Source organism: Misgurnus anguillicaudatus, unplaced genomic scaffold (genome assembly GCF_027580225.2).
Source record: "Misgurnus anguillicaudatus unplaced genomic scaffold, ASM2758022v2 HiC_scaffold_31, whole genome shotgun sequence".
Taxonomy (NCBI): Eukaryota; Metazoa; Chordata; class Actinopteri; order Cypriniformes; family Cobitidae; genus Misgurnus; species Misgurnus anguillicaudatus.
This window is the reverse complement of record NW_027395281.1, coordinates 873,348-898,625: the sequence shown is the minus strand read 5'-3', so window position 1 is coordinate 898,625 and position 25,278 is coordinate 873,348. Positions and strand designations below refer to the sequence as shown.

The following is a 25,278-nucleotide window of genomic DNA, read 5'->3' as shown; positions in this document are numbered from 1 at the left end:
CTATTTATCGCATACCAGGGATCATGGATCAGTTTGCATATGTTAAAATACTTGAAGAGGTCATGTTGCCCTATGCTGAAGAGGACATGCCCTTGAAATGGTTGTTTCAACAAGACAATGACCCAAAACACACTAGTAAACGGGCAAAGTCTTGGTTCCAAACCAACAAAATTAATGTTATGGAGTGGCCAGCCCAATCTCCAGACCTTAATCCAATTGAGAACTTGTGGGGTGATATCAAAAATGCTGTTTCTGAAGCAAAACCAAGAAATGTGAATGAATTGTGGAATGTTGTTAAAGAATCATGGAGTGGAATAACAGCTGAGAGGTGCCACAAGTTGGTTGACTCCATGCCACACAGATGTCAAGCAGTTTTAAAAAACTGTGGTCATACAACTAAATATTAGTTTAGTGATTCACAGGATTGCTAAATCCCAGAAAAAAAATGTTTGTACAAAATAGTTTTGAGTTTGTACAGTCAAAGGTAGACACTGCTATTTTTTTGAACACACCCCTTTCAACTAATTGCCCAATTGCACAGCCTTAAGAGCGTGCATATCATGAATCCTGGGTCTTGTTTGTTTTCTGAGAATCTACTGAATCTACTGGTAACTTGTTTGCCACGTAGCAATAAAAATATACTAAAAACCTTGATTATTTTGGTTAGTCACATTGTACTGCTATTATTTTGAACAAGACTGTATATATATATATATATATATATATATATATATATATATATATATATATATATATATATGGTGGTGACCCTTACAAAAGTGATGTCGTGTGTTTTTGCCTTAACACAAAACTATTGTGTTACAAACCTATATAATGCAGTGATGGCTGAGAGAGAGTCAGAGTGATCTTGCAGGATCTTCCCAGGACCACATTTTGGTTCTGAGAGGATTCAACAGGACGGCCTCGGCTTTCTATTTGTCCGGATAATAAAAGTCTATCTCTTGAAATCAAAACCTAAGACTGAAGATCGTTTCATTCGAGTAAAACATTCTCTAGTCCACTAAATTCTGGAAGTTAGCGGGACACTTGTTCCCTCACTAAAAGCCCATTCATTTTTTTCCATAGACTTTTGGATCGTCGCTAAAAATAAACTTGTTTTGTCTAACGTGTATATTTGTGTAACGTGTATAACCAAACTAAACGTGTGTGTGTGTGTGTGTGTTGTAAGGATGGGGTTTGTTGTGAATCTTCAGGGTATGTGACTGTTTGGAGCTCCAGTGAATGTCTGGATTCAGTGTGGATGAGCAGAGATCAGAGCCGCACACCACAGTCACTGCTGGATAAACTCTCTGAAGAGACATCCAGACACACACAGGACTCAGATCTCAGTCTGTCTTTACTCTCTTATACTGAGTCAAAGCCCACAGACGCTCAGGACACTACAGTGTGTGACAGTAAACAGAGCTTACAGGAGGATCAAACCTCCACAGAGTCTCTGGATTCTGTCTGTAACGCTGGAGAACAGCAGCAGATCCTGCAGACCAAACTCAAGTTGTCTTCAGTTAATCCGATGGACAGTGGGAACCTGATGAGAAGAGAAACTACAGCAGAGGAAGATCACACTGAGGAAGATGATGACAATCATGATGATTTTATTCCTTCAGGTGTGTTTCCTCTTTTACCTTACATGACATTGAGTTACACAAAATTGCTTATAAAATGGTCAAATTTCATTCAGCTTTTACAGCATGCAGGTTCATTTAGTCTGGATAGTACAAAAAAACAGATGGGTATATTTGCTCCTGGGCTTTTAAACCCACTGGGTTAGCTCCCCCTTACATTCACTCACTTATACAGACTTACGTACACTCTCCATCACTGTGCTCTTGTCACCGTGCGATGTCTTTTTCTCAAAAAGAAAAATTTTCTACGTTGTTCTGATGCAGCAATATATGTCTCGCTTAATGGTTGTTAGGGTACACTGGTTGCTAGGTAGAGAATTTGCATACACCAATGATTATACATCAAGCCTCGAGTAAAACAAGGCCACCCCCATGTCTCCACAATGTTCTGATGCAGAGATATAGGTCTTGTTACATGGTTGCTAGGGTACTCTCTTTGGTACAGGAGCAAACGCTAACGCTTAGCAGTCAATCAACAAGTATAATAACTAGTGCTGTCAAAAATAACGCGTTAATAAGCATTAATGTAAATTCATTTTAACAACATTAATTTTATTATCGTGCGATTAACGCAACACACAATTTCTGTTTGACCTTGGGCCTGGCCCATTGTTGGATAAATTGAGACGCAGCCTACAGTAAATAGTAATTAAATGTCTAAAGTAATCTTTATATGTACGTTTTTTTGAGAGATGTATCGTCCTAAATACAAACTAATACAAATAAAGCATGTCCATCCACTTGCACGTCTGAGATTTTGGTTTCGGTTTTAAAACATGGGTTGGAGGAATTGGAAAATAAAGTGCTGGACTTGTGTGGTGTTAAAATAGTTATCAAAAGAGATAAAGTTCGGGATCTGATTGATGTTAAGAGTTATTTAGAGCGACAATACTCAAAAATGATCTTCCTCACATTGATTGAAAGATCTGATGCATGCACACAGGCACACAACCCCGATATATTCACACATTGACAGATTTACAGTTGTAGTAATATTTGTTTTGGCAAGAATTCAGATATTCAGATATACTTCCTGGCTCCTGCGTCACCCTGTCTTTGTGGTTAAAGGAATAGTCTACTCATTTTCAATATTAAAATATGTTATTACCTTAACTAAGAACTGTTGAATCATCCCTCTGTCATCTGTGTGTGTGCACGTAAGCGCTGGAGCGCGCTGCGACGCTACGATAGCATTTAGCTTAGCCCCATTCATTCAATGGTACCATTTAGAGATAAAGTTAGAAGTGACCAAACACATCAACGTTTTTCCTATTTAAGACGAGTAGTTATACGAGCAAGTTTGGTGGTACAAAATAAAACATAGCGCTTTTCTAAGCGGATTTAAAAGAGGAACTATATTTTATGGCGTAATAGCACTTTTGGGAGTACTTCGACTCGCCTGAAAAGTCCGCTCCCCTTCTCACTCTCATAATGGGAGAGGGAGGGTGTTACTGCGCCGAGTTGAAGTACTCCCAAAAGTGCTATTACGCCATAAAATATAGTTCCTCTTTTAAATCCGCTTAGAAAAGCGCTACGTTTTATTTTGTACCACCAAACTTGCTCGTATAACTACTCGTCTTAAATAGGAAAAACGTTGATGTGTTTGGTCACTTCTAACTTTATCTCTAAATGGTACCATTGAATGAATGGGGCTAAGCTAAATGCTATCGTAGCGTCGCAGCGCGCTCCAACGCTTACGTGCACACACACAGATGACAGAGGGATGATTCAACAGTTCTGAGTTAAGGTAATAACATATTTTAATATTGAAAATGAGTAGACTATTCCTTTAAGCCTCACCATTGGTTGAATTTGATATACACATTCAGATGCACTTACCCCTGGAGACGTCCCCAAAGTGTCATCGCAGTGACACAGCGCGAGTTTCCTCGAAAAGTAAGCTGTAACAATGTATCTTAAAAGGTAACACAATGTAACCTTGCTCTCACTTGAAATATGTCCCCACATTTAGTTCTTGAATTTTAGGGTTTTGGACCTAGAAAGTCTTTGAAAGGTCCTTGAATTTAAAGTTAAAATCACATCTGAAGATTCCCAGTCCACTCCATGCAGTCGCTGTGCAACTCTCCATACTAGGAAATAAATGACTTCTGATCTATTGGGTGTTGTGTGCAATGGAAAGATGCTGCTTTAGAGTCAATAACTACTTACGACCCCATTAGCAGCATTAACTGAATATAGAAAAAACATACAGAATCTCAGTTGAACCTCTTGTTTGTGTGTTTACGGTTGGTGTAAATGTAAATCATAAGAGATTTCTAATGTTGTTGTCTTTCAGATAAGATCAGTGATTCGTGTTTGGATGGAGAAATAACGTCTTTATCGTCAAAAGAGCGACAGATGGCACAAACTCTTTCCTGCATCCCCGATGGAGAGACATTGAGCTCACAGAGACTTTTAGATAGAAATGCAGAACAAAAACTCTCGACCTCCACCAGATCTGAGATCAGCTTCACTACCTTACAAAAGTATAAACGTCATCATTCAAAAGTGCACAGAGAGAAGAAGAAGAAGCACTTTCACTGTCAGCAGTGTGGGAAGGATTTTGGCGTCTTATCTCAGCTAAAAATTCACGTGAGGACACACAGTGGTGAAAAGTCTTTCTACTGCACTGAATGTGGCAAATATTTCAGGACCAAACAACATCTTGATTTTCATCAGAGAATTCACACTGGAGAGAAACCATACGAGTGTCCTCACTGTGAGAAGAGATTCAGCCGAAAACATTGTCTGAAGACACATATGCGTATACACACCAATGAGAGACCGTATCAGTGCAGTCAAAGTGGAAAAACCTTTAGGGATTCAAGTTCACTAAAAAGACATCAGAATATTCACTCTGAGGAGAAACGCTATCAGTGTTCACACTGTGATAAAGCTTTCTGTCAGAAATATAAGCTGATTATCCATGAGAGAATTCACACAGGAGAAAAACCTTACTTCTGCTTTCACTGTGAAAAGAGCTTCTCTGATTCAAGTACTTTTAAAGTTCATCAGAGAATTCATACAGGAGAAAAACCATACAAGTGTCCTCACTGTGAAAAGAGATTCAGACAAAACCAGCATCTGAGGACACATTTGTATATACACACCAATGAAAGACCGTATCAGTGCAGTGAATGTGACAAAACCTTTAAGGATTCATGTTCACTAAAAAAACATCAGAATATTCACTCTGAGGAGAAACTCTATCAGTGTTCACACTGTGATAAAGGTTTCGGTCTGAAATATCTTCTGATTATCCATGAGAGAGTTCACACTGGAGAAAAACCTTACGTCTGCTCTCAATGTGGAAAGAGCTTCTCTGATTCAAGTCATTTTAAAGTTCATCAGAGAATTCACACTGGAGAGAAACCATACGAGTGTCCTCACTGTGAGAAGAGATTCAGCCGAAAACATCATCTGAAGTCACATATGCTTATACACACCAATGAAAGACCGTATCAGTGCAGTCAATGTGACAAAACCTTTAAGGATTCACGTTCACTAAAAAAACATCAGAATATTCACTCTGAGGAGAAACGCTATCAGTGTTCACACTGTGATAAAGGTTTCTGTCATAAATCTAGTCTGATAATCCATGAGAGAGTTCACACTGGACAAAAACCTTACTTCTGCTCTCACTGTGAAAAGAGCTTCACTCATCCAAGTAGTTTTGAAGCTCATCAGAGAATTCATACAGGAGAGAAACCTTACATCTGCTCTCAATGTGGAAAGAGCTTCACTAATCTAAGTCATTTTAAAGTTCATCAGAGAATTCATACTGGAGAGAAACCTCATCACTGTACTGTTTGTGGAAAGAGTTTTAGTTATCGTCAAAGTTTAGTGAAACACCATAGAACTCATACAGGTGAAAAACCTTACAAATGTTCTCAGTGTGAGAAGACGTTTACTAACCCAGATTCCTTAAAAGCCCATTTGAGAGTTCATACGTGAGAGAAACCTTACGGGCCCTATCATACACCCAGAGCAATGGGCAACGCAAGTGCTCTTCACTAGTTTCAACCCATCGCAATGATCAATTTCACATTTAGTGCCACGTTGTTTAAAAAGCAAATGCATTTGCGCACAATTTTGCACCCATGGGCGTTCTGGTCTGAAAATGAGCCATTCTTGGTGCGTTGCTATTTTGAGGCAACTAAAATAGACTACGCCATTGACCAACTAAAACCTGGTTTAAAGTCAATGGCGCAATATTGTTTTTGTTATTTAATGAGCGTGTTAGTAATACGGCACAGTGCGCGTTTGCTTATCACACCCATGGATGCGCAGCAGGACACAACCCTTTTATAATATGAAAAGTTAAAGGATTAAAATGTAAAAGATTATTAATGAGTCTCTTGGACTTAAATGAGGACAGATTATGAGACGTTAGAAGATGTAAAGAGCTGCTTGACCTGTAGCTTGGTAAGAAATTGTTTTGCTTTAAACACATACTTCTGTTTTAAAATGTTTTTTAAATGCTACCTCACGAATTTGTACCTGTGGATATGGTGAGATAAGAAACATTTTTAAGTAATGCTTTAAAAAAAAACATGGCGCTGTCCGAGTGCTGAAACGGTTCTCTGCATGTTTGTAAATTCTTTATCTTCTGTTTGTTACAAATAAAGTATTTTTAAAGTACAAACCTTTTCTTGCATATCTGCAGATTTTATTACACTGATTTTGTAAGATATCTGTCACAGGGTGACTTAGGGCGGAACCAAAAATAGAGAGGAGAGGTTCTGCCCGGAGCAATTTTTTTCTAAACCCCCGTTTACTTCCTGGGTTTCCATGGCAGCGAAATTAGGTCAGATTCATCACAGGTGTGCAAAGGAGGCAGCAATTATTGACTGGGCGGGCGGTATGATTAATGCAGATTTAAAAGACGGGCTGAAGAAGCAGAAGCGGTCGATTTCGGGCGAGTGAACTTCCGCCTTGGGCAACTCGGCAAACACCCGCCTCCGAAGAGTTCGCAGGCCCCGCTGATCCAGCGACCGCTAGAAAACGTGCGGGGCTGGTCCGGGCGAAAGGACGGCGTGGTCGTGTGAAGGAAGTTCAGTTGTTGGGCTCGTTTGCTGCTGTTTTGGTGCGCTTGCTGTTGGGCTGTTTTTCCTCTCAGGCTGAAGCTGGCTTGGCTGTGTGGGACGAAGAAAACCATAGTGGCTGGAAGACGATTGGAGATTACTGGAAACTGAAACGAAACAAAAGGAGAAGCGGAGTTTAGCGTGAGTGTTTGCCATACTGAGGATATTGTGGCATAAGTGAAATCGCTGTGCAACCCTGTTGGGGGAAGAAACGCCTCGTTCCGTGTGGCCGGAAATAATCGCCTGTGTGGATCAAAGAGGAGAACATTAGAGAAGATCTTACAGTGATTGTGAGTATGGAACATTGAGTTTGGGACACACTGTATACTAACCTGTTTTGTAGCAAACGACTCCGGGAAAAGGAGGACGGCCCTACCCCTGAACAGTGTGGTGGGTGAGCCGGAGGAGGACAAACTGGGGCTATCACAGTGACGTGAATGCTGACTGGGCCGTGCTAAACACCGTCTAACGGACTCCGGCGAAGTGGAGGAAGACGGGGCGTCCTAGATGTTCACTTTGAGTGCAGTGGGTGAGTCTGTGTTGTTGTGGAAACTTCACTTTGACGTGGTGCTGTGTACTGCTGTGTGTGTATTGTCAGAAAACCCCCGCCTTCGCTAACCTCGCCATGGAAGAACGAAAAGGCTGCAGGTCTCAGTTGTTATTACCTGGCCTATGCTGTGAGCGAGCTCTGGATGTGCAGTATTACTGTGGAGAGAGAGAAAGAGAACGAGGAAACCCTACCTGTACCGTACTATTGTACGTCGTCCCAAGTGGAGAGGTGAGAGAAAACCAGCAGTCTGAATAACCGATCTTTGTGTCCCAGCCCGCAGCCTGTGGAGAGAAAGAGAGAGAAAGAGCACGAGGAAACCCTACCTGTACCGTACTATTGTACGTCGTCCCAAGTGGAGAAACAAGCGAGCGTGAAGTGCCATCTCCGCAATATGCCATGAGACTAAGGACTGAGATCCCTTTTTTTTAAGTATTTAATTTCCCCCTAAGAGATTTTAATATTTAATAAAAGTTGTCAAATTTTAATACATTGTCGGTCTGGTCATTGGGGTGTTTTGGGACCTCCTTGGGGTGGAACTAGGAGGAGCGTGACCCGCGACAGTGGCGGTCCGCTTCTCCGACCTGTGACATATCCGCAGTGTTGGGGTAGTTACTCAAAAAATGTAATTAGTTACTTGTTACTAGTTACTTCTTAAAATTGTAATGAGATTACTTTACTAGTTACTGCATTTGAAAAGTAACTTCACTACTTATTACTTTACTTTACTTTTTTTTCCTTTTTCTTAATTTACCACATAGATACATGGACATGTTTAGGCGGGGTCGGCTGATGATGAGTGACTACTTTAAATGACCGGCCAGGGCTCTAGACTAACTTTTTGCACTGGTTGCACTGGTGCGCCTAACATTTTTTCTTAGGTGCACCAGCACAAAAGTTAGGTGCACCCTAATTTTTGACCCCATCGGATTTATAGTTCGCCCAAAAATTAAAATTCTGTATAATTTATTTGAAAATCAGGTTTGTAACTCTCATGTTGTTACAAACCTGTATAAATGTCTTTGTTCTGGTGAACATGAATGAAAAAATTTTGAGGAATGTTTGTAACCAAACCATTCATGAGCCCCATTCACTTCCATAGTATTATTTTTTCCTACTACAGAAGTGAATAGGGCTCATGCTTGGTTTGGTTACAAACATTCCTCAAAATATTCATGTTCACCAGAACAAAGACATTTATACAGGTTTGTAACAAAATGAGGGAGAGTTAATGATGACAGAATTTTTTTATTTTTGGGTGAACTGTCCCTTTAACACCGCAAGTTTAGCGCCCATGGTGGTTTCATACAGAATATAAACATGTAGGCTATTTTATAATTTTCATGTTGTCATTCCATTTTCCTTATACGAGTCATGCACAGTCCTGTTTGATAACCCGCATCCGCGCGATTAAAATAACAGTTGACCCGTTATCCGACATCAGCATCAATTTATTTCATACCCGTTTTACATAAAGACTGCGACCGGCCGCACCGCAAATCGTGATGTAAGTAGAAACCTTTAAAGATCTTCATGCAGAACATTGACAGAAATAAGCACAGGACCATGACTGTTCAAATATATTATCATTTAATGTGAAACTTTGTGAGGGTCGGCTGATTGACAGCTGAGCGGTCAGCAGTGTTTGAACACTCATAAGCGCTGCGCTTATATTTATTATTACCTTATAAATAGATGATATGATTGCAGTAAATAAACTCATATAGGCTATAGGCTACTTTTGAATTCGTTTTGTTAATTTGCTAATTATTTAAGTGAAACACATTTCATATAGGCTTATTTATTTTATTATTTTTTCACCAAAGAAAGACGTAATCATCACATTCTATTCATTTTAATGCTTTTTGCGCATAAACTAAACCCTTGGGGGAATTATTTATAAATGAATCAACAACGCAAATCAAGGAATTAACTTATTTCTCTATTTAAGACAGTCTGGCAGGGCGGTAACAGCGATACATCAAACACCGAAAAGTTTATAGGATTAGATTTGGAAGTAAGATTATGAAGAAAACAGCGGTCCTGACTCCTGGCTTTTTTCTATAAATTGAGCGCACGCGACATTGCTGTTCGGGTTACGTTCAAATAATTTCTTTAAAAGAATTATGCTCTGACTCGATTGAGGTTCATTACCTACTTCCGTCTTCGAGTTCGGACCTCTCGATCCCTGACCGGTAAGTTAAGCAGGATCTTTCGCCACAAGTGTTGTATTGCCATGCTGGGCTTACAAATGCTCAGACAGGTTGCTCATCGCGTTGTCAGCAGTTGAAAGACACTTGTCGTGTGGGCATAGTGTGCATTTCACACGAATATTTTTGTCCTTTCGAGCAATACGCTGAAAGTAATGTGAATATCGCCCCAGTGGCTGAAACCCTCCGTCTTCATTTCCCGCTCCCCTTTGCACCAGCAGCTCCGTCAAATCAATCTCTATGGCAACGGCACACGTACAGGGACACGCATGCACGCACCACTTAAACAGACAGAACTTTACACCCAGGCAAACACTGCTTGGGTAACGCAGGAAAGCGCGTTCCTATAGTCTAGTAAAGTAGTGTAGTTACCAATATTATTAGTGTAATGCGTTACTTTACTTCGTTACCCAAAAAAGTAATGTAGTTACTGTAATCCGTTACTTTGTAACTCGTTACCCCCAACACTGCATATCCATACGTTTACATCAAATAAAAGCCTGCTATTTTACTTCCGTGACTGAAAGAAAAAGGCTTTTAAAGGTTTAAATCTAAAAAAAAAACAATTTAGATACAAATTAAATCAATCTTAAACTGGTGGCCTTCTTCTTTAGTTTTTCGGTTTACAAATTCCACTTTCTAAATCGAGATAAGGCATGACACCAACGCAACTTGCTTTTAAAGGGGATGAGAGCTGGGACTCTCATTGGTTAACTGCACGTTATGCCCAAAACACACCCATTACGAGAATAGGAACGACCCTTTTATACCATGCGCTTGGCGCATAAACTATTCTCCTGTCTTTAAATTAGCAAAAGTGGAATCAGACATGCCCATTTAGACCTGCGTGCGTGCGCTTTAGATTGTTAAAATAGGGCCATACGTCTGCTCGATCTGTGGAGAGAGATTCACTAATCAGAAGAAACATACTGAAGAACAAACTGATCTGTGAAAAAGACTTTGGGTTGGAAATAACACAGCATTTTTAAAGTGTAAAACTAATAAATAAAACAAATGACTCTGCTGTACTTACATTTACAAATGTTATGTTATCAAGAGCCATTGTTGTGTTATGTATTTATTAAATGATGTAACAAGCAAAACGTGTCTCTTAAAGGATGAGATCTGATTTTATTCTAATAAATGATCAAATACTTGCTAAGAGAAAGAATTATATTTAGTTTAACATCTCCAGTAGATAGCAGTAGAGTCACACTGTGAATACATCTGAAGGATGCTTTAAAGGCAGCTCTGTTTCGTGCCCTTCATTTGGCAACTTTTAAAGGATGAACGAGCTGTGGGAGCATCAACCCCGAACCCCCTGAATTGGGATCCGTCCATGGCTCCTTCTTCACAGCCTTGGCTATCCCAAGATTCAATACGCGCCTGTGACATCCGGGTATTTTGATATAAACATTCAGAACTGTATTTGAATACAATTTTTGCGAATTTAAAAAGTTTATTGGCTGTTGAAAATTTTGAGATTTGTTAACAGCAGGATGAATGAATGAAGTGTTGAGCGTCTTCTCTCTCCAGTACAGCAGGAGGCGCTGCAGCAGTTTGACTTCCTGCTCTGCTACTGTTCGGACGCTTTTGCTTACTGCTCTGCGCTTTGCTCTATCGCTTTTATATTTTATCTTATAATTTTAACTTCAGCAAATCAGCATAGTGCTCAAACAACAAAGCTTGGCATCAACGTCAATTTACAAACTTTCGGGACTGGAGGATTACAAAAAAGTGGAATTTTTCATCCGTCTAGCCTCCCACCGCCAGCAGCTTACATTCCAGAAGGAAAAACACAGCTGCCTTCATTGAAAAGGATAAGAAAAAGGAATGCCTCATCAACAATCTACTTGCTGCACAAACTGCCACAGACTTTTACAAAGGATTGCTGTTCTTGAAACAAAGTTACTTACAGGACTACCAAACCAGACGGAACACACAACAGAGCTTCGTCATCATGGACGCCCTCAGCAAACAGCCGGTGAGTCCAATGAATCTAATGATCAACACACTAACCAATGGTACAAACAGGGAGCAAGACCCAAAATCACTCGAGAAATCAGACTGTCACGAGCATCACATTTTGCCGCAATAGCTTCCTCTACGCCAGATACAGCTAGGACAAGGATTGCAAACACTGACTTTCTACCACCACCTATACATCTTGAGAACAGATTTGAAGTATTAATGAATATGAGTGAGGAATCCCCAAATGTGATAAATGTGACTAAACACCGATCAAATCAGCCAGCAGCTAACACTGATGCTAACTGCCGCTCAAGATCGAGCAGACAGCAGCACTCAGCGCAGAGCGCATCCGAGCCCAGAACTCTGATATTGGGTGACTCAATAATAAGAAACTATAGCAACAGAGACTCAACTACGTGCTGCCTTCCACAAGCAACCGTTTCTGATGTAAACAGGGAACTTAAGAACATTCTGATGAAACATAAGACTGTAAATCGAGTTGTCATTCATGTGGGGAAGAATGATATTCACAAAGAGCAATCTGAACTCCTTAAGAGGGATTTCAACAAACTTTTTGAAACACTCAGAACAGTAAAAGCTCAGCCGTTCATCAGTGGACCACTTCCAGCAAGAGGAACAAATAGGTTTTCACGTTTGCTTGGACTTAATACATGGCTGCAAAAAACCTGCAACATAAAAGGATTGAACTTTATCAACAACTTCAATCTTTTCTGGAGTCAGAGACAACTATTTAAACAGGATGGCACCCACCCAAACAGACTGGGTGCAAGAGTTCTAAAGGACAATATCTATTTCTCCCTTCATCATCCTTCAGCAGTGTGTGCCAATCCACTCAACCTGAATGGCACACACACACCTGGACAGAGTATGAATGACCACAGGACTTCTCTCCAGCACCTGAATGGACATGACGTTGACATATCCCACAAGGACAGAGATAACACCACTCAGCCACAACAACCACTGCTCATGGACACAATCTCAGCTGAGTCCTGCCCACAGAGCTTACTACAGTCAGACTGTGTCAGATTAGAACGGCTCCAAGATTCAGCACCCAAGGACGACTTTCTGGAAAACAGCCAGGGAAACCAGGACAACATATCACAGCCTCCGGTCACATCAGAACAACAGGACTCCTCACTAGATATGTCATTCCTCTCTCCAGCATCCCCGCTTTTGACCTTCTCTGGAAAAATGGAGGAACTGGTTTATGCTGGAACTAAACTATCCCACTCTATTGCTGCAAGCCCCCAGATTTCAACCAGAAAACAGCAAGCCCCAAAACCACCAAAGCCAGTGGGCCCAGTTCCCCCTCCTCGTCCTGTGAGAGCTCTTCGGTCTCTGACACAACGCCAAGGCACACACCCTCCTCCATCTGCTGTAGGTGAACCAAAAACAACTGATAATGGCTCTCAGTGATGTGTGTCGGGTTCCTGCTATGAAAATACTAATACTTTTATCAAATGTTTACAAAAGCAGGAACTCAGTGTGCCTATATCTTTCTCTATTTCTGTTTTAGTACATGATAGAAAGTGCAAGGCTAGATCAAATCGTGTGGCAAATCAATCTAATCTGCTGCCTGTGACTTGTCAAACTAAGATCTCTGTTAGGGAAAAAAATTGTACTGTTAAGTTAGCACTTTTAAATATCTGTTCACTTAAAAACAAATCACTTCTAGTCAGCGACTTAATAGCCACAAACAACCTGGATTTTATGTTTCTAAATGAAACATGGCTAGAAGAAAGCTACAGTGCAACAGTCCTTAATGAAACAGCCCCTCCTAACTTTACCCATTTGAGTTTCTGCAGAACTACTAGAAGGGGTGGAGGTCTTGCTGCTCTTTTTAAAGATGTCTATCAATGTAAGCAAGTGTCATTTGGGAATTACCCGTCTTTTGAACATCTAGGTATTGTGTTGAAAGGTACCCCACGCATTCTACTGATCATTATTTACAGGCCCCCAAAATACTCTCCAGCATTTGTTGAGGACTTTACAGAACTGTTATCAACGATTTCCTCAGAGTTTGACTGTTTTGCTATTGCTGGAGATTTTAACATTCACATAGATAAGCCAGAAAGCATTATGACAAAAGATGTCACAGCTGTTTTAAATACTTTTGATCTGACTCAACATGTACATGGACCCACACACAATCGTGGACACACTCTAGATTTAATTATCAGTAAGGGTGTAAACATTTCATCAGTTGTTATTAAGGATGTAGCACTGTCTGATCATTTCTGTATTTTCTTTGATATATTAATCTCTCCTACTATTGAAACTAGATCTGTGTCTGTCAAAAAGAGATCCTTAAATGAGAACACCAGTGTGCTGTTTATGAAGGCTATATCTTTAACACCAAGCATATCTGCAGACTCTGTTGATTTTCTCCTTGATTCCTTTAATTCTAAAGTTAAGAGTGTAATCGATGATATTGCTCCTGTAAAAGTCAGGAAGAAGAATGGCAGGCAAAAATCACCTTGGAGAAACTCAACAGAGGTGCAGAATATGAAGAGACAATGCAGAAAAGCTGAGCGCATGTGGCGGAAGACAAAACTTGTAGTCCATTATAATATATATAAAGACAGCCTTCGTGCTTTCAGTATGGAACTAGGCAAAGCTAGACAGACTTTCTTTTCAAATATTATAAACAAAAACATAAATAACACACGCACTCTTTTTGCTACTATAGAGAGACTAACAACCCCCCCAAGTCACATTCCAAGTGAAATGCTCTCAGACAGCAAATGTAGTGAGTTTGCTAACTTCTTTTCTGAGAAAATCAATAATATCAGAAAGGTGATCAGCACATCCTTGAGCTGCGCCAGGGTCAGACAAATCAGACCACAACATCAGAAAGTAGTTACGATGTCTGATTTCGAAGCAGTTGATGGTAAAATTTTGGAAGAAACAGTACAGCATCTTAAAACATCAACCTGTGCCCTTGACACACTCCCAACATGTTTTTTCAAAAGTGTCTTTAACTGTTTAGAAGCAGATCTCCTAAAAGTGGTAAATTCATCACTTAACTCTGGGACTTTTCCAAAGTCCCTTAAAACTGCAGTTGTTAAGCCCCTCCTGAAAAAGAGCAACCTAGATAACACTGTATTGAGCAACTACAGACCAATCTCAAATCTTCCTTTCATAGGCAAGATCATTGAAAAAGTTGTTTTCAATCAGCTGAACAAATTCTTAATTTCTAATGGTTACTTTGACATTTTTCAATCTGGTTTCAGACCACACCACAGTACAGAGACAGCGCTCATAAAGATAATAAATGATATTCGCCTCAACACAGACACAGGCAAACTATCAGTGCTGGTGCTACTCGACCTCAGTGCTGCTTTTGACACTGTTGATCACAACATACTTCTTGACAGGCTGGAAAACTGGGTCGGGCTTTCTGGGGTGGTCCTGAAATGGTTCAAGTCATACTTAGAAGGGAGAGGTTATTATGTAAGTAGAGGTGGCCATAAATCTGAGTGGACATCCATGACATGCGGAGTCCCGCAAGGCTCAATTCTTGCGCCACTACTGTTCAACCTGTATATGCTCCCACTAAGCCAAATAATGAGAGAGAACAAAATTGCCTATCACAGTTATGCAGATGACACTCAGATCTACTTAGCTCTATCCCCAAATGACTACAGCCCCATTGACTCCCTGTGCAAATGCATTGATGAAATTAACAGTTGGATGTGCCAAAACTTTCTTCAGTTAAACAAAGAGAAAACTGAAGTCATTGCGTTTGGAAACAAAGATGAAGTTCTCAAGGTGAATGCATACCTTGACGCTAGGGGTCAAACAACTAAAAATCAAGTCAGGAATCTTGGTGTGATTCTGGAGTCTGACCTTAGTTTCAGTAGTCATGTCAAAGCAATAACTAAATCAGCATACTATCATCTCAAAAATATCGCAAGAATTAGATGCTTTGTTTCCAGACAAGACTTAGAGAAACTTGTGCATGCTTTCATCACCAGCAGGGTGGATTATTGTAATGGCCTCCTCACTGGCCTTCCCAAAAAGACCATTAGACAGCTCCAGCTCATTCAGAACGCTGCTGCCAGGATTCTGAGCAGAACCAGAAAATATGAACATATCACACCGGTCCTCAGGTCGCTACACTGGCTACCAGTTACATTTAGGATTGATTTTAAAGTATTATTAATGGTATATAAATCACTCAGTGGACTAGGACCTCAATACATTGCTGATATGCTCATTGAATATAAACCCATCAGATCACTCAGATCATTAGGATCACATCAGCTAGAAATACCAAGGGTTCACTCAAAGCAAGGAGAGTCAGCTTTTAGCTATTATGCCAGTCGCAGCTGGAACCAGCTTCCAGAAGAGATCAGATGTGCTCCAACAGTAGCCACATTCAAATCCAGACTCAAAACACATCTGTTTAGCTATGCATTTACTGAATGAGCACTATGCTGCGTCCGAACTGATTGCACTATATTATATATGCACTATTTTAATTATTTTCTATTTCTCTTGTTTTTATTCTTATTTTTAACTGTTTTATACTTTTATTCCTGTTTTATTCTTTTTCACACATTTAAACAGTTTTTATTAAAATCACATTTATTTTCTTTTAATTGATATTTTAAATTCATGTATCTTTGATTTTTGTTTTCTCATTTCTATGTAAAGCACTTTGAATGACCTTTGTGTATGAAATGTGCTATAGAAATAAACTTGCCTTGCCTTGCCTTGCCTTGCCTCTTTAGTACACAAATAAACTCAATAAAGAAAGAAAGCGCGTGTGATTTGATTTGTTTATGTATCCTCGTTGTTTTTCTCTCTTGAGTGTTTTATTGAGAGTAAACAGAGTCTTGTCTCTGTGTATTTTAGTGTTGATGATGAGATGGATGTGATGTGCTGTAAATCAGTAGGAACTGATCTGTCTATGCTGGATATTGATGATTTTATCACAGAAATCTCTCGGCTGAAGAAAGAGGTGGCGTTACTGGAGATAAAGCTGGGGTAAAGAGGAGATGAAGGACTGAATAGAGAGGTTTGTACAGCTTAAACATCCTTTACCTGAATCAGACAACATTAAATCGTTTATAATCTTTCTCTGTGTGTTTGTGCTTTAACAGTCTGTTTCTCAGACATTATGGTCTGGGTGTCAAAAAAACTTTTAAACCTCAATGAGAGTAAACTGATGTATGTTGGACCCTTAGCTGTCTCTTAAATAAATCATTGTGCAGTTTATGTAAAGACATAACGTTAGGGCTCCCAAGTTTTTTAGCGTTAATTTTTTATTGAATCAGTCATATTCAACAGTTTTTTTAACATTAGCCACGGGATGAAGGAAAAAATATATAATTTAAATAAAAACATGGAAATGCTTACATACATTAATTTATTTAACGGCTTTCTTATTTATCATATTATACATCGTTATTGCTTAACTTCTAATAGAGGGTATGCACGTGACGTAACCTTCGGCGAAAGTGACTGCGGTTACGCCCTTGAGTGTCAAAAGACAGCGTCAGCATTTGTGTGTGAAATCAGCGAAAACGCGTCTTAATTGGAAAAAGCTGTTGTGCGATAGACTGTACTAACAGATTTAACAAGACTAAAAGTACACAATTTTAATGCAATTGGGTATTAAATAAATGTTAATATGCAATATTAAAGAATACGCAGTATGATTCTATGCTTTAGAATGTAGTAAAGTAAAAAAAAATCCCAATACAAACATCCTAATAAAGCAAAGATGCTTGGAAAATGTAACTAATTTAACTAAGTGTTGTTCACCTCTGCTATCAAATCCAACTAAATTCAATTTAAGCTGATAATAGTCAGTTTTACTAGCATTTTACATAGCAGTCGCTATGAAAAACAGACATTTTGTTGAATCATTTGCCACTCAACAAGGCGAGTTCTGGTGTGGTCAAGTGGAAAAGTGACGTCAATGCATAGTCTCTATAGCAAAATTTGGAATAATGGTTTATAATCACCATATTAACATTTATACTATATATATTTGATTAATTGTTACATTATAATGAAATCGATCTCTAGTCCACTAAATTCTGGAAGTTAGACACTTGTTCCGTATGGCAAGCCGTTTTCATATTTTTTCATTTACATTTACTAGTATCTATTTTTTAGGTACTAGTTCTTATTTTTTAGTTACTAGTATCTATTCGATTAGATACTAGTTCTTAATCATTAGATACTAGTACCTAAAAAATAGATACAAGTGCTTATTTTTAGATACTAGTGCTTATTTTTAGATACTAGTGCTTATTCATTAGATACTAGTACTTATTCAATAGATACTAGTATCTATTCATTAGATACTAGTTCTTTTTCATTAGATACTAGTACTTATTTATTAGATATTAGTAACTAAAAATTAGATACTAGTGCTTATTTATTAGATACTAATACTTATTAATTAGATACAAGTACTTATTCATTAGATACTAGTAATTTTTAAATAGATACTAGTGCTTATTCATTAGATACTAGAACTTATTGGAATAGTGACTAGTAATTATTCAATTGTTACTAGTAACAAATCTCAAAATTTTCCCATTGTTTCTATGAAGATCGGTCATTCAGATATCAACTATTCAATTCTGACTAGTATGTATTCCAATAGTCACTAGTACCTAAACATTAGATACTAGTGATTCTTTATTAGATACTAGTACTTATTAATTAGATACTAGTACTTATTTATTAAATACTAGTATCTATTCATTAAATACTAGTTCTTTTTCATTAGATACTAATACTTATTTATTAGATACTAGTGCCTATTAAACAAATATTAGTCCTTATTCGTGAGATACTAGTACCTTTTAAATAGATACTAGTTCTTATTTATTAGATACTAGTATTTATTAATTAGTTACTAGTACTTATTCAATAAATACTAGTACTTATTCATTAGACACTAGTACTTTTTTAATAGAAACTAGTAAGATAATTTATTTTACTAGTAAGATTTTTAATTTTACTATACAGTGGCCATTTTGACTAGTAATTCCATATGACAGGTACAAAAACAATTGTGACTAGTAAGATTACAAATGTTACTAGTACCTATTGTAAAAGACACTAGTGTATAATATATAAGTACTAGTACTTAATGAATAACTACTAGTATCTATAAATAGGTACTAGTATCTAATGATTAAGCACCAGTGTTAAATAATACTTACTAGTATCTAATGATTAGTTACTAGTAATATTTAAAAAGATACTTGTCACTGTTGGAATAGATACTATCAGAAATGATTAGGTGATATCAAAAACAGAATAACTACTAGTACTTATTTATTTGGAGATATCTTCAATCTCAAAAGGAACTAGTAAGAAGCTGTTTGGAGATATCTTGATTCAAAGAGATCATTACATAAACATGAGTACCCCTCAACCATCCAATCAGAGTTTACATGGTAATACAATGTATTATACTATTTAAAGTGATATTGATGGTTTAGTAACTGGCTTTGTAAATGTGAGCATATCTGGCTAATCGGTTAGCATAAAGACGCAATTAAATACTTTGTTTAATATTTATTGCTTTGGGTGAACAATATTATGTAAGAAAAATGTCTTCATCATGGTAGAGAGTTGAATTAATCTCATGTTATGACATTTGGATTGATTATTGGCAGTTCAGAAGAACAGGTAGATAAACCTACTGTAGGGTCTGTTCTGTTCACATGACAGTTTACATTCACAGCTCTAAAACAGTATGTATAAATATTGTAAGGCAGCAGGTTAAACAATAACAATGTAAAGCAATATAATCTGCATTTGACCCTCAGGTGGGGCTGTTTACATTCATTCAACCCCTTTTATCTCTTTATCAAAAATTATTTCACCCTAAACCTTCTGCCTTCAGGCTCACATAATTGGGTATCTGCAAAAAAAAAAAAAAAGATCTTATGCAGGGGTTGACAATAACACCCGCCAACCCGCCAAATGCGGGTAGATTTCGGCTGTGGTGGGTAAGACAGCCAATCCCACTAGCCACTTTGGCTGGTTGAATATACTTTTTTATTGTAATTTTCTTAAAAGTTATGCGAAATTATAAACAATGCAAACTGATACTGGGAAACTAAAACTTCCATGAGCACTCCCTGCACCCAGCGCAACGTACTAGGGCTGTGTATCGCCAACAATGTCCCGATACGATACGTATCCCGATACAAGGGCCCCGATACGATGCGCATCACGATACAAGACTATTTTGAATTACATTTTTGTTCAGAATTTAGTAACATTATTATTATTATTATTATTATTATTATTATTATTATTGTCATCATCTGGTTATTGTACATTGAACAAGCAGTGTTGTAACAGTTGTGTTTTTGCCATTAATTTATTAGCTTCTGGGCTAACTCATAGAAATACTTAAAATCCCAGAGTTAGTACTTAGCTTATGTTTTTTTAAAGCAGTTTTACAAAGGTGGTGCCTTACTCTAGGCATTATATTTGTCTCTCATTATTCTATATATATGAATATATCTATAAACATGCAGTCAGACTTAATACTATTTAATAGAAATCAGATTATTAATGTGACAGTTATAGTTTGAAGTAGCTCTGTATCTCTTCTCCAGACGTACACTTTTCACATGCAAATCTTTGTTGTGTTTTTTCTCAAATGCGTTAGTACTGTTTTATAAGAGAGTGGCTAATAAAGCCATTTGCAGTAGTAAAGGCTAAGATATCTATGCTTTCATACTGAATACGCGCCCGCGAGAGAAAGAGAGAGAGAGAGCGTGAGGACGCGGCTCGCTATGCAGACACGTGCGCCAGCAAGACAGACACGCAAAGTGAAAGTATACCCCGCTACCTTTAACTCTACTTTGCCTACTCCGCGGGACACATGCGTCCTTTCCATATGTATCACAGCGATTCATCACATTACTTTTAAAAGTGCATCCGAATCGATACGGAAGGTTCTGTATCGATGCGCGCATCGTCAGGCGTCCATGACGATGTATCGTCGTATCGATATTTTGAACACAGCACTACAACGTACTGAGACCATCTGTTGAGAGGCGCGTGCGATCAGCGGAGCGTTGCAAATCAAAGCGCCACCTTTTTACCAGAGAGAGCGCGAGAGCTGATGGATTTGCGAATGCACGGGACGCAGTCTGAGCGCACACACGTACACTTCGGGAAAGATAAAACAATTGCATGGAAGTGATTGAAGAGATTTAAAGTACGTGCACACACTCTGGGCAAGAATGCACACATTAGTTTTGTCCAAAATCAAAGTGTCACGGTGTGTTAAACACCGAATAAAGGAAAAACTAAAGACGAACCCAAACGCAAGGAATGTACGAAAATAAACTATGTATTTATTAAAACAGAACAGAAACACCCACGTGGGGGTAAAACAGAAGATAAACTAAACACTGTGATGAAACACAAACTAAAACACGGGAAAAACAGGAACAGGTCTCAAAACACATGAACAACCTCAACACTAGTTTTCAACAACGAACGCGCACACGACAGAGAACGAGAGAGCATTATAAAGACACCACATCAATGGAGAACAGGTGAACATAATTAATTACGTAAGACACGAGTACATAAGGGAGCAGGGTAAAAGTGACGAGACACTGGGAACATGTGCCACAAATACATGATGTGAAAACACGTGTCCCCACACCGAACACAATGCTGCCATGACCTTGCCCTCAGAACACAGACCTGAACCTAAACTAAGGTCTGGCAAGATCACGACAGCGACAAGACACTGAGAACATGTGGAAGCCACACACACAATATGACTCCACTTGTCCCCACACAGAACATAATACTGTCATGGTCCTGTCAGATGCACTCAGACCTTAATCTAGCACAGATGTCTGACAAGACCATGACACAAAGGAAACCCACCAGTGGAGAGGTTTATTAATGTTATAAAATATTAAATAATATAAAATATTCTCTATGTGAATGTTATTGTTATGGTATAGGCAGATGGGATTGACACAGATGTAAAAGCCGATAAAGTTCAAGATTTTTTCAGTGGCAGATTGTTTTTCATGGAGCTAAATAGATGATATGATCTGTATTAATACCAGGTATATACCAGCTAATAAATGTAATTTTAGCATGCCAAAGTCAATTTTAATAATATAATATCTATTTTTTCAACAACAAAATTGTGGCCAGCGAACATGATGAGTGGCTAGTAACTTTGGAAAACCAAAGTGCCCTGTTTACATGCAAAAAATTTTGTCAATACAAATGAATTTAATGATTTAGGTTAAGACAGTAGAGTTTACATGTACCTTAAACATTGCAATCTAATTAAAATGTTTTTTACATTATATAAAATACGATCTAAATGATGTCAGCTCAATCCCACAACCAGTGTTGCCAGATTCGCTTATCAAACCAGCCCAATGAACATTAAAAACTATCCAAAAAGCTTCCCAATCACTATTCATGGCCCAAATTCCAATAACTAATAAATTAAATCTGAAGTCTGCAAAAAGGCAGAGGACTTGGCAATGCAGCGCACAGCATCTATCACTGAGTTCACGCTTTATCTCCTGATAAATGTACAAAGTCAAAGTTGAGTTGGTGAAAGTTGTTCTTAGTTTTCATATAAAGGCAATGAAAACACACTTTTTTAAAAGGCAAAAATGTTATAATTTCATTTCTTTATCTAATCTTATATAAGACAGGAACCCTGCAGAATGTACAGTACGTGACTCCATGACCTTAATAATGCGTGTTGTCATTGCCTTGCATGTTTCTGTGATGAGAATCATGTGATACGTAAATAAGAGATAAATATAAGACATGAACTTCAGCACAATTCTTCTGTGCATAATATGCACAAGGAAAATACTACAGAGTTAAGTATTTGTGCTAAATGTACACAGACTGCAGGAAATAATGTGACTATAAATTGTAAAACATAACCTACCAAACTGGTTAGTGAATTGACATTGTAACAGCTGGACATGATTTTCATGATTTTATTCACTGCAACCCAGTTGCAGACGCCACTCATCCCTGTTTTAGAAAACTTATTGGATCTAGACAAATCACAAGAATGACCTATTTAGAATCCAAAACAGCGGATTTTGCTGAAATGTGACACGTTTGCATCCCTACTCTATTACTTAAAGCAGCTGAAAGATGATAGACAGTGCTCTTTAATGTATGCACTATGCACACACTTGGCTTGTTATTAACTAAAATGTCCACTCACAAGTTAATTGCCAATTTGTGGATATTATTTAATTGGTCTTCATTTCAAAGAAGCAAGAATCCAAACAGTCAAAAAATCCACAATTTACCAATACATAGCTGCATATTTCTCACTTGCTTAGTGGCAGCTTATCCTTGTGTAGCAGTCAACAAACTGTGAAAGGTACCTAAATTCTGTGAATTGTTACCCAAAAGTGACCCCTACTGGACACTTCTACATTACAATGTTTAAAGCTTACATAATGTTGCTTCATTATTATTCAACATATTATTTGCATACTTAAATCAAAAAGTACTAGTATCTATAAAGTTCAGGATATCTTTGATCAAAAAAGTTGATAGTAACTAAAGAATAAGTACTAGTTTTATATTTTTCTTAACTAGTAAAGTATAATTTAATCATAGTCACTATTGGAATAAGTACTAGTATCTAATGAAAAAGAACTAGTATCTAATGAATAGATACTAGTATCTATTGAATAAATACTAGTATCTAATGATTAAGCACTAGTATCTAAAAATAAGCACTAGTATCTATTTCTTACACTGTAAAAAATCCAATTAATGAAATGTTGGAAGGGCAAAAATATATAAGTTAAACCAATTTTCTTGTTTGGGCTTAGTTGAGTAGACATATTATTTTAAGTCTAGATAAATCTGTGTTTAAAACATTAAGTGAATGGTTATTTCCAAATTCAGTCAACATTCAGAATGGCTATTTTGACTGAACTAATTAAGACAAATCTGGTCAATATGTGGACTTATGACAGCTATGTTTCCTGACAACAAAATGCTCATAATATTACTGTTATTTGGTAACAAAATGTAATTTTAAGAGTTGTTCAGGCGTGAATGTATGTGCTTTAAGTTTAAATATGCGGTCGGTTAATATAGATAGCGTCTATTTAAAAATGTGCTCGGACACTTTCGGACGGAGAAGAGCTCCATTTGAGCTCCAGAAAATCACAGACACTTATAAGCGCTCACACCCCGCCCAGCGCAGCCTCGCCTCGGAAGCCCATCAGAAAAAGACTGCTGGCTCTGATATCTCTGTGGCGTTTAAGCATGCGATTTAATTCATTTTAATTTCTTATACTTAATAATAAAAGGTTTACCGGTATGTTTTAAATCATATTTTAGGATTGCACTTAAATGATATCGCTGTTGAATCATATTTCATATCTTTCACATTTGTTATAACTGGGCTGCGTACTGCCTGCGAATTTGAACTTCAGAGCGGTAGGTGCGAGTGGAGAAATAGTCCCAATATCATAACAATCTTAAAACTTCTAAATATACCCGTGTGTGTACCCGTGTGCGTGCGTGTGTGCGCGCGCGCGCTCGCGCGTATGTATGTATGTATGCGCGTGCGTCTGTGTATTCTGAATTTAAAATGTTTTAACTCGGAAGGATCTGGATCACAGGTCATTTCATCTGAGATCAATCCGCACGCAACAGCTGGAATCACTTACTGATTCACACAAGGAAGGACACACAAGTCAGCCGTTTCCTCAAGTTCATGTCAGGTAAGTGTTTGTAATTAAATGTTCATTTTAGAATATATTAATTGGCAAAGACGCAAATACTCGACGTTTTTGTAATGATATTTTTGTAAAGATATATTTAGAAGTGTGTTTATGTTATGTGTCCGAAGTAAAGTGGAGCTATTTTAGTTAAGATAATAGGGTTGGTTTACCGGACAGAGTTTAGAACTCGGTCTTTATTATAATTGGGACATTTTTACAAACAAACCTTATATAATACAATACTGGCGTGCATTTTGAGACAAAACAATAGCACTCATATGTTAAGAGATGTCAGTAAGTTATTTTAGTCAGTGAAAAGCCCTGTCCGAGAAAACCGCCCAATAGTGTTTAATGTGTGATGTCTGAGGGAAATTTGGCCTAACATTAACGTTATTAAGGGAATAAAGTCTTTCACCGTCAAACTTTATTATATTAAACATGTTATTTATTTATGTGTGTGTGTTTATTCTTCTGTTTATCAAACCAGAGTGGAGATGATGTGAGAGGCAGACCCGAGACATAGCGAGACAGTCTCCGCTTGGACTGGCTGAGGAAAGTCTCCTAAATGGCCCTGGAGATGTTCTGACTGACTTTGGAGGCTTTTTGGACTGTTTTATGCCCTCTATTTAAAGACTTAATTCTGTATGTTCAGTCTGTATGATAAGTGAATAAGTGAATAAAAAGCTTTTGTTTTTATGTGACTGAAGTTAATTATTTTGTTTACAACACCAGCATAAATTATTTGATAAATAATTTAAAAATGTTATTAAAAAAAATCCCAAATAATAAATATTAATTGAAGTAACACATAAAACATTGAGTGAATACTTAAATGTTAATTGACAGAGTCTTTGCTGTAAGTTTTTAAAGATTCAACTGATTAAAACATTTTAGTTGAATGAACTATAAAGCTAATTGAGCCAACATACTTTTTTATATTTGAGTCAAATTTGGGCCAACTAAAAAACATCAATCCAGGTAACACTTTGGTGACAGAAATTGAGTGAACGTAAAATTTCTGTGGAACTAGTTACTAAAAAATAATTC

The 25,278-nt window shown here is 37.8% G+C and overlaps 1 protein-coding gene and 1 long non-coding RNA gene across 2 annotated transcripts; both read left to right on the top strand.

Moving 5' to 3' along the window:
- The first annotated feature begins 778 nt into the window (after positions 1 to 778).
- LOC129452867 (uncharacterized) lies at positions 779 to 7,762 on the top strand. The gene is made up of 2 exons (XM_073865499.1): positions 779 to 1,625; positions 3,940 to 7,762. Exons 1-2 carry the CDS (start codon positions 1,262 to 1,264, stop codon positions 5,595 to 5,597), a joined length of 2,022 nt encoding a protein of 673 aa, XP_073721600.1. The 5' UTR covers positions 779 to 1,261; the 3' UTR covers positions 5,598 to 7,762.
- A 15,690-nt stretch (positions 7,763 to 23,452) lies between these two features.
- Positions 23,453 to 24,932, top strand: LOC141363048 (uncharacterized). Its single transcript, XR_012368555.1, has 2 exons — positions 23,453 to 24,231; positions 24,719 to 24,932. It is a non-coding gene; the product is annotated as an uncharacterized lncRNA (long non-coding RNA).
- Positions 24,933 to 25,278: the final 346 nt, after the last annotated feature.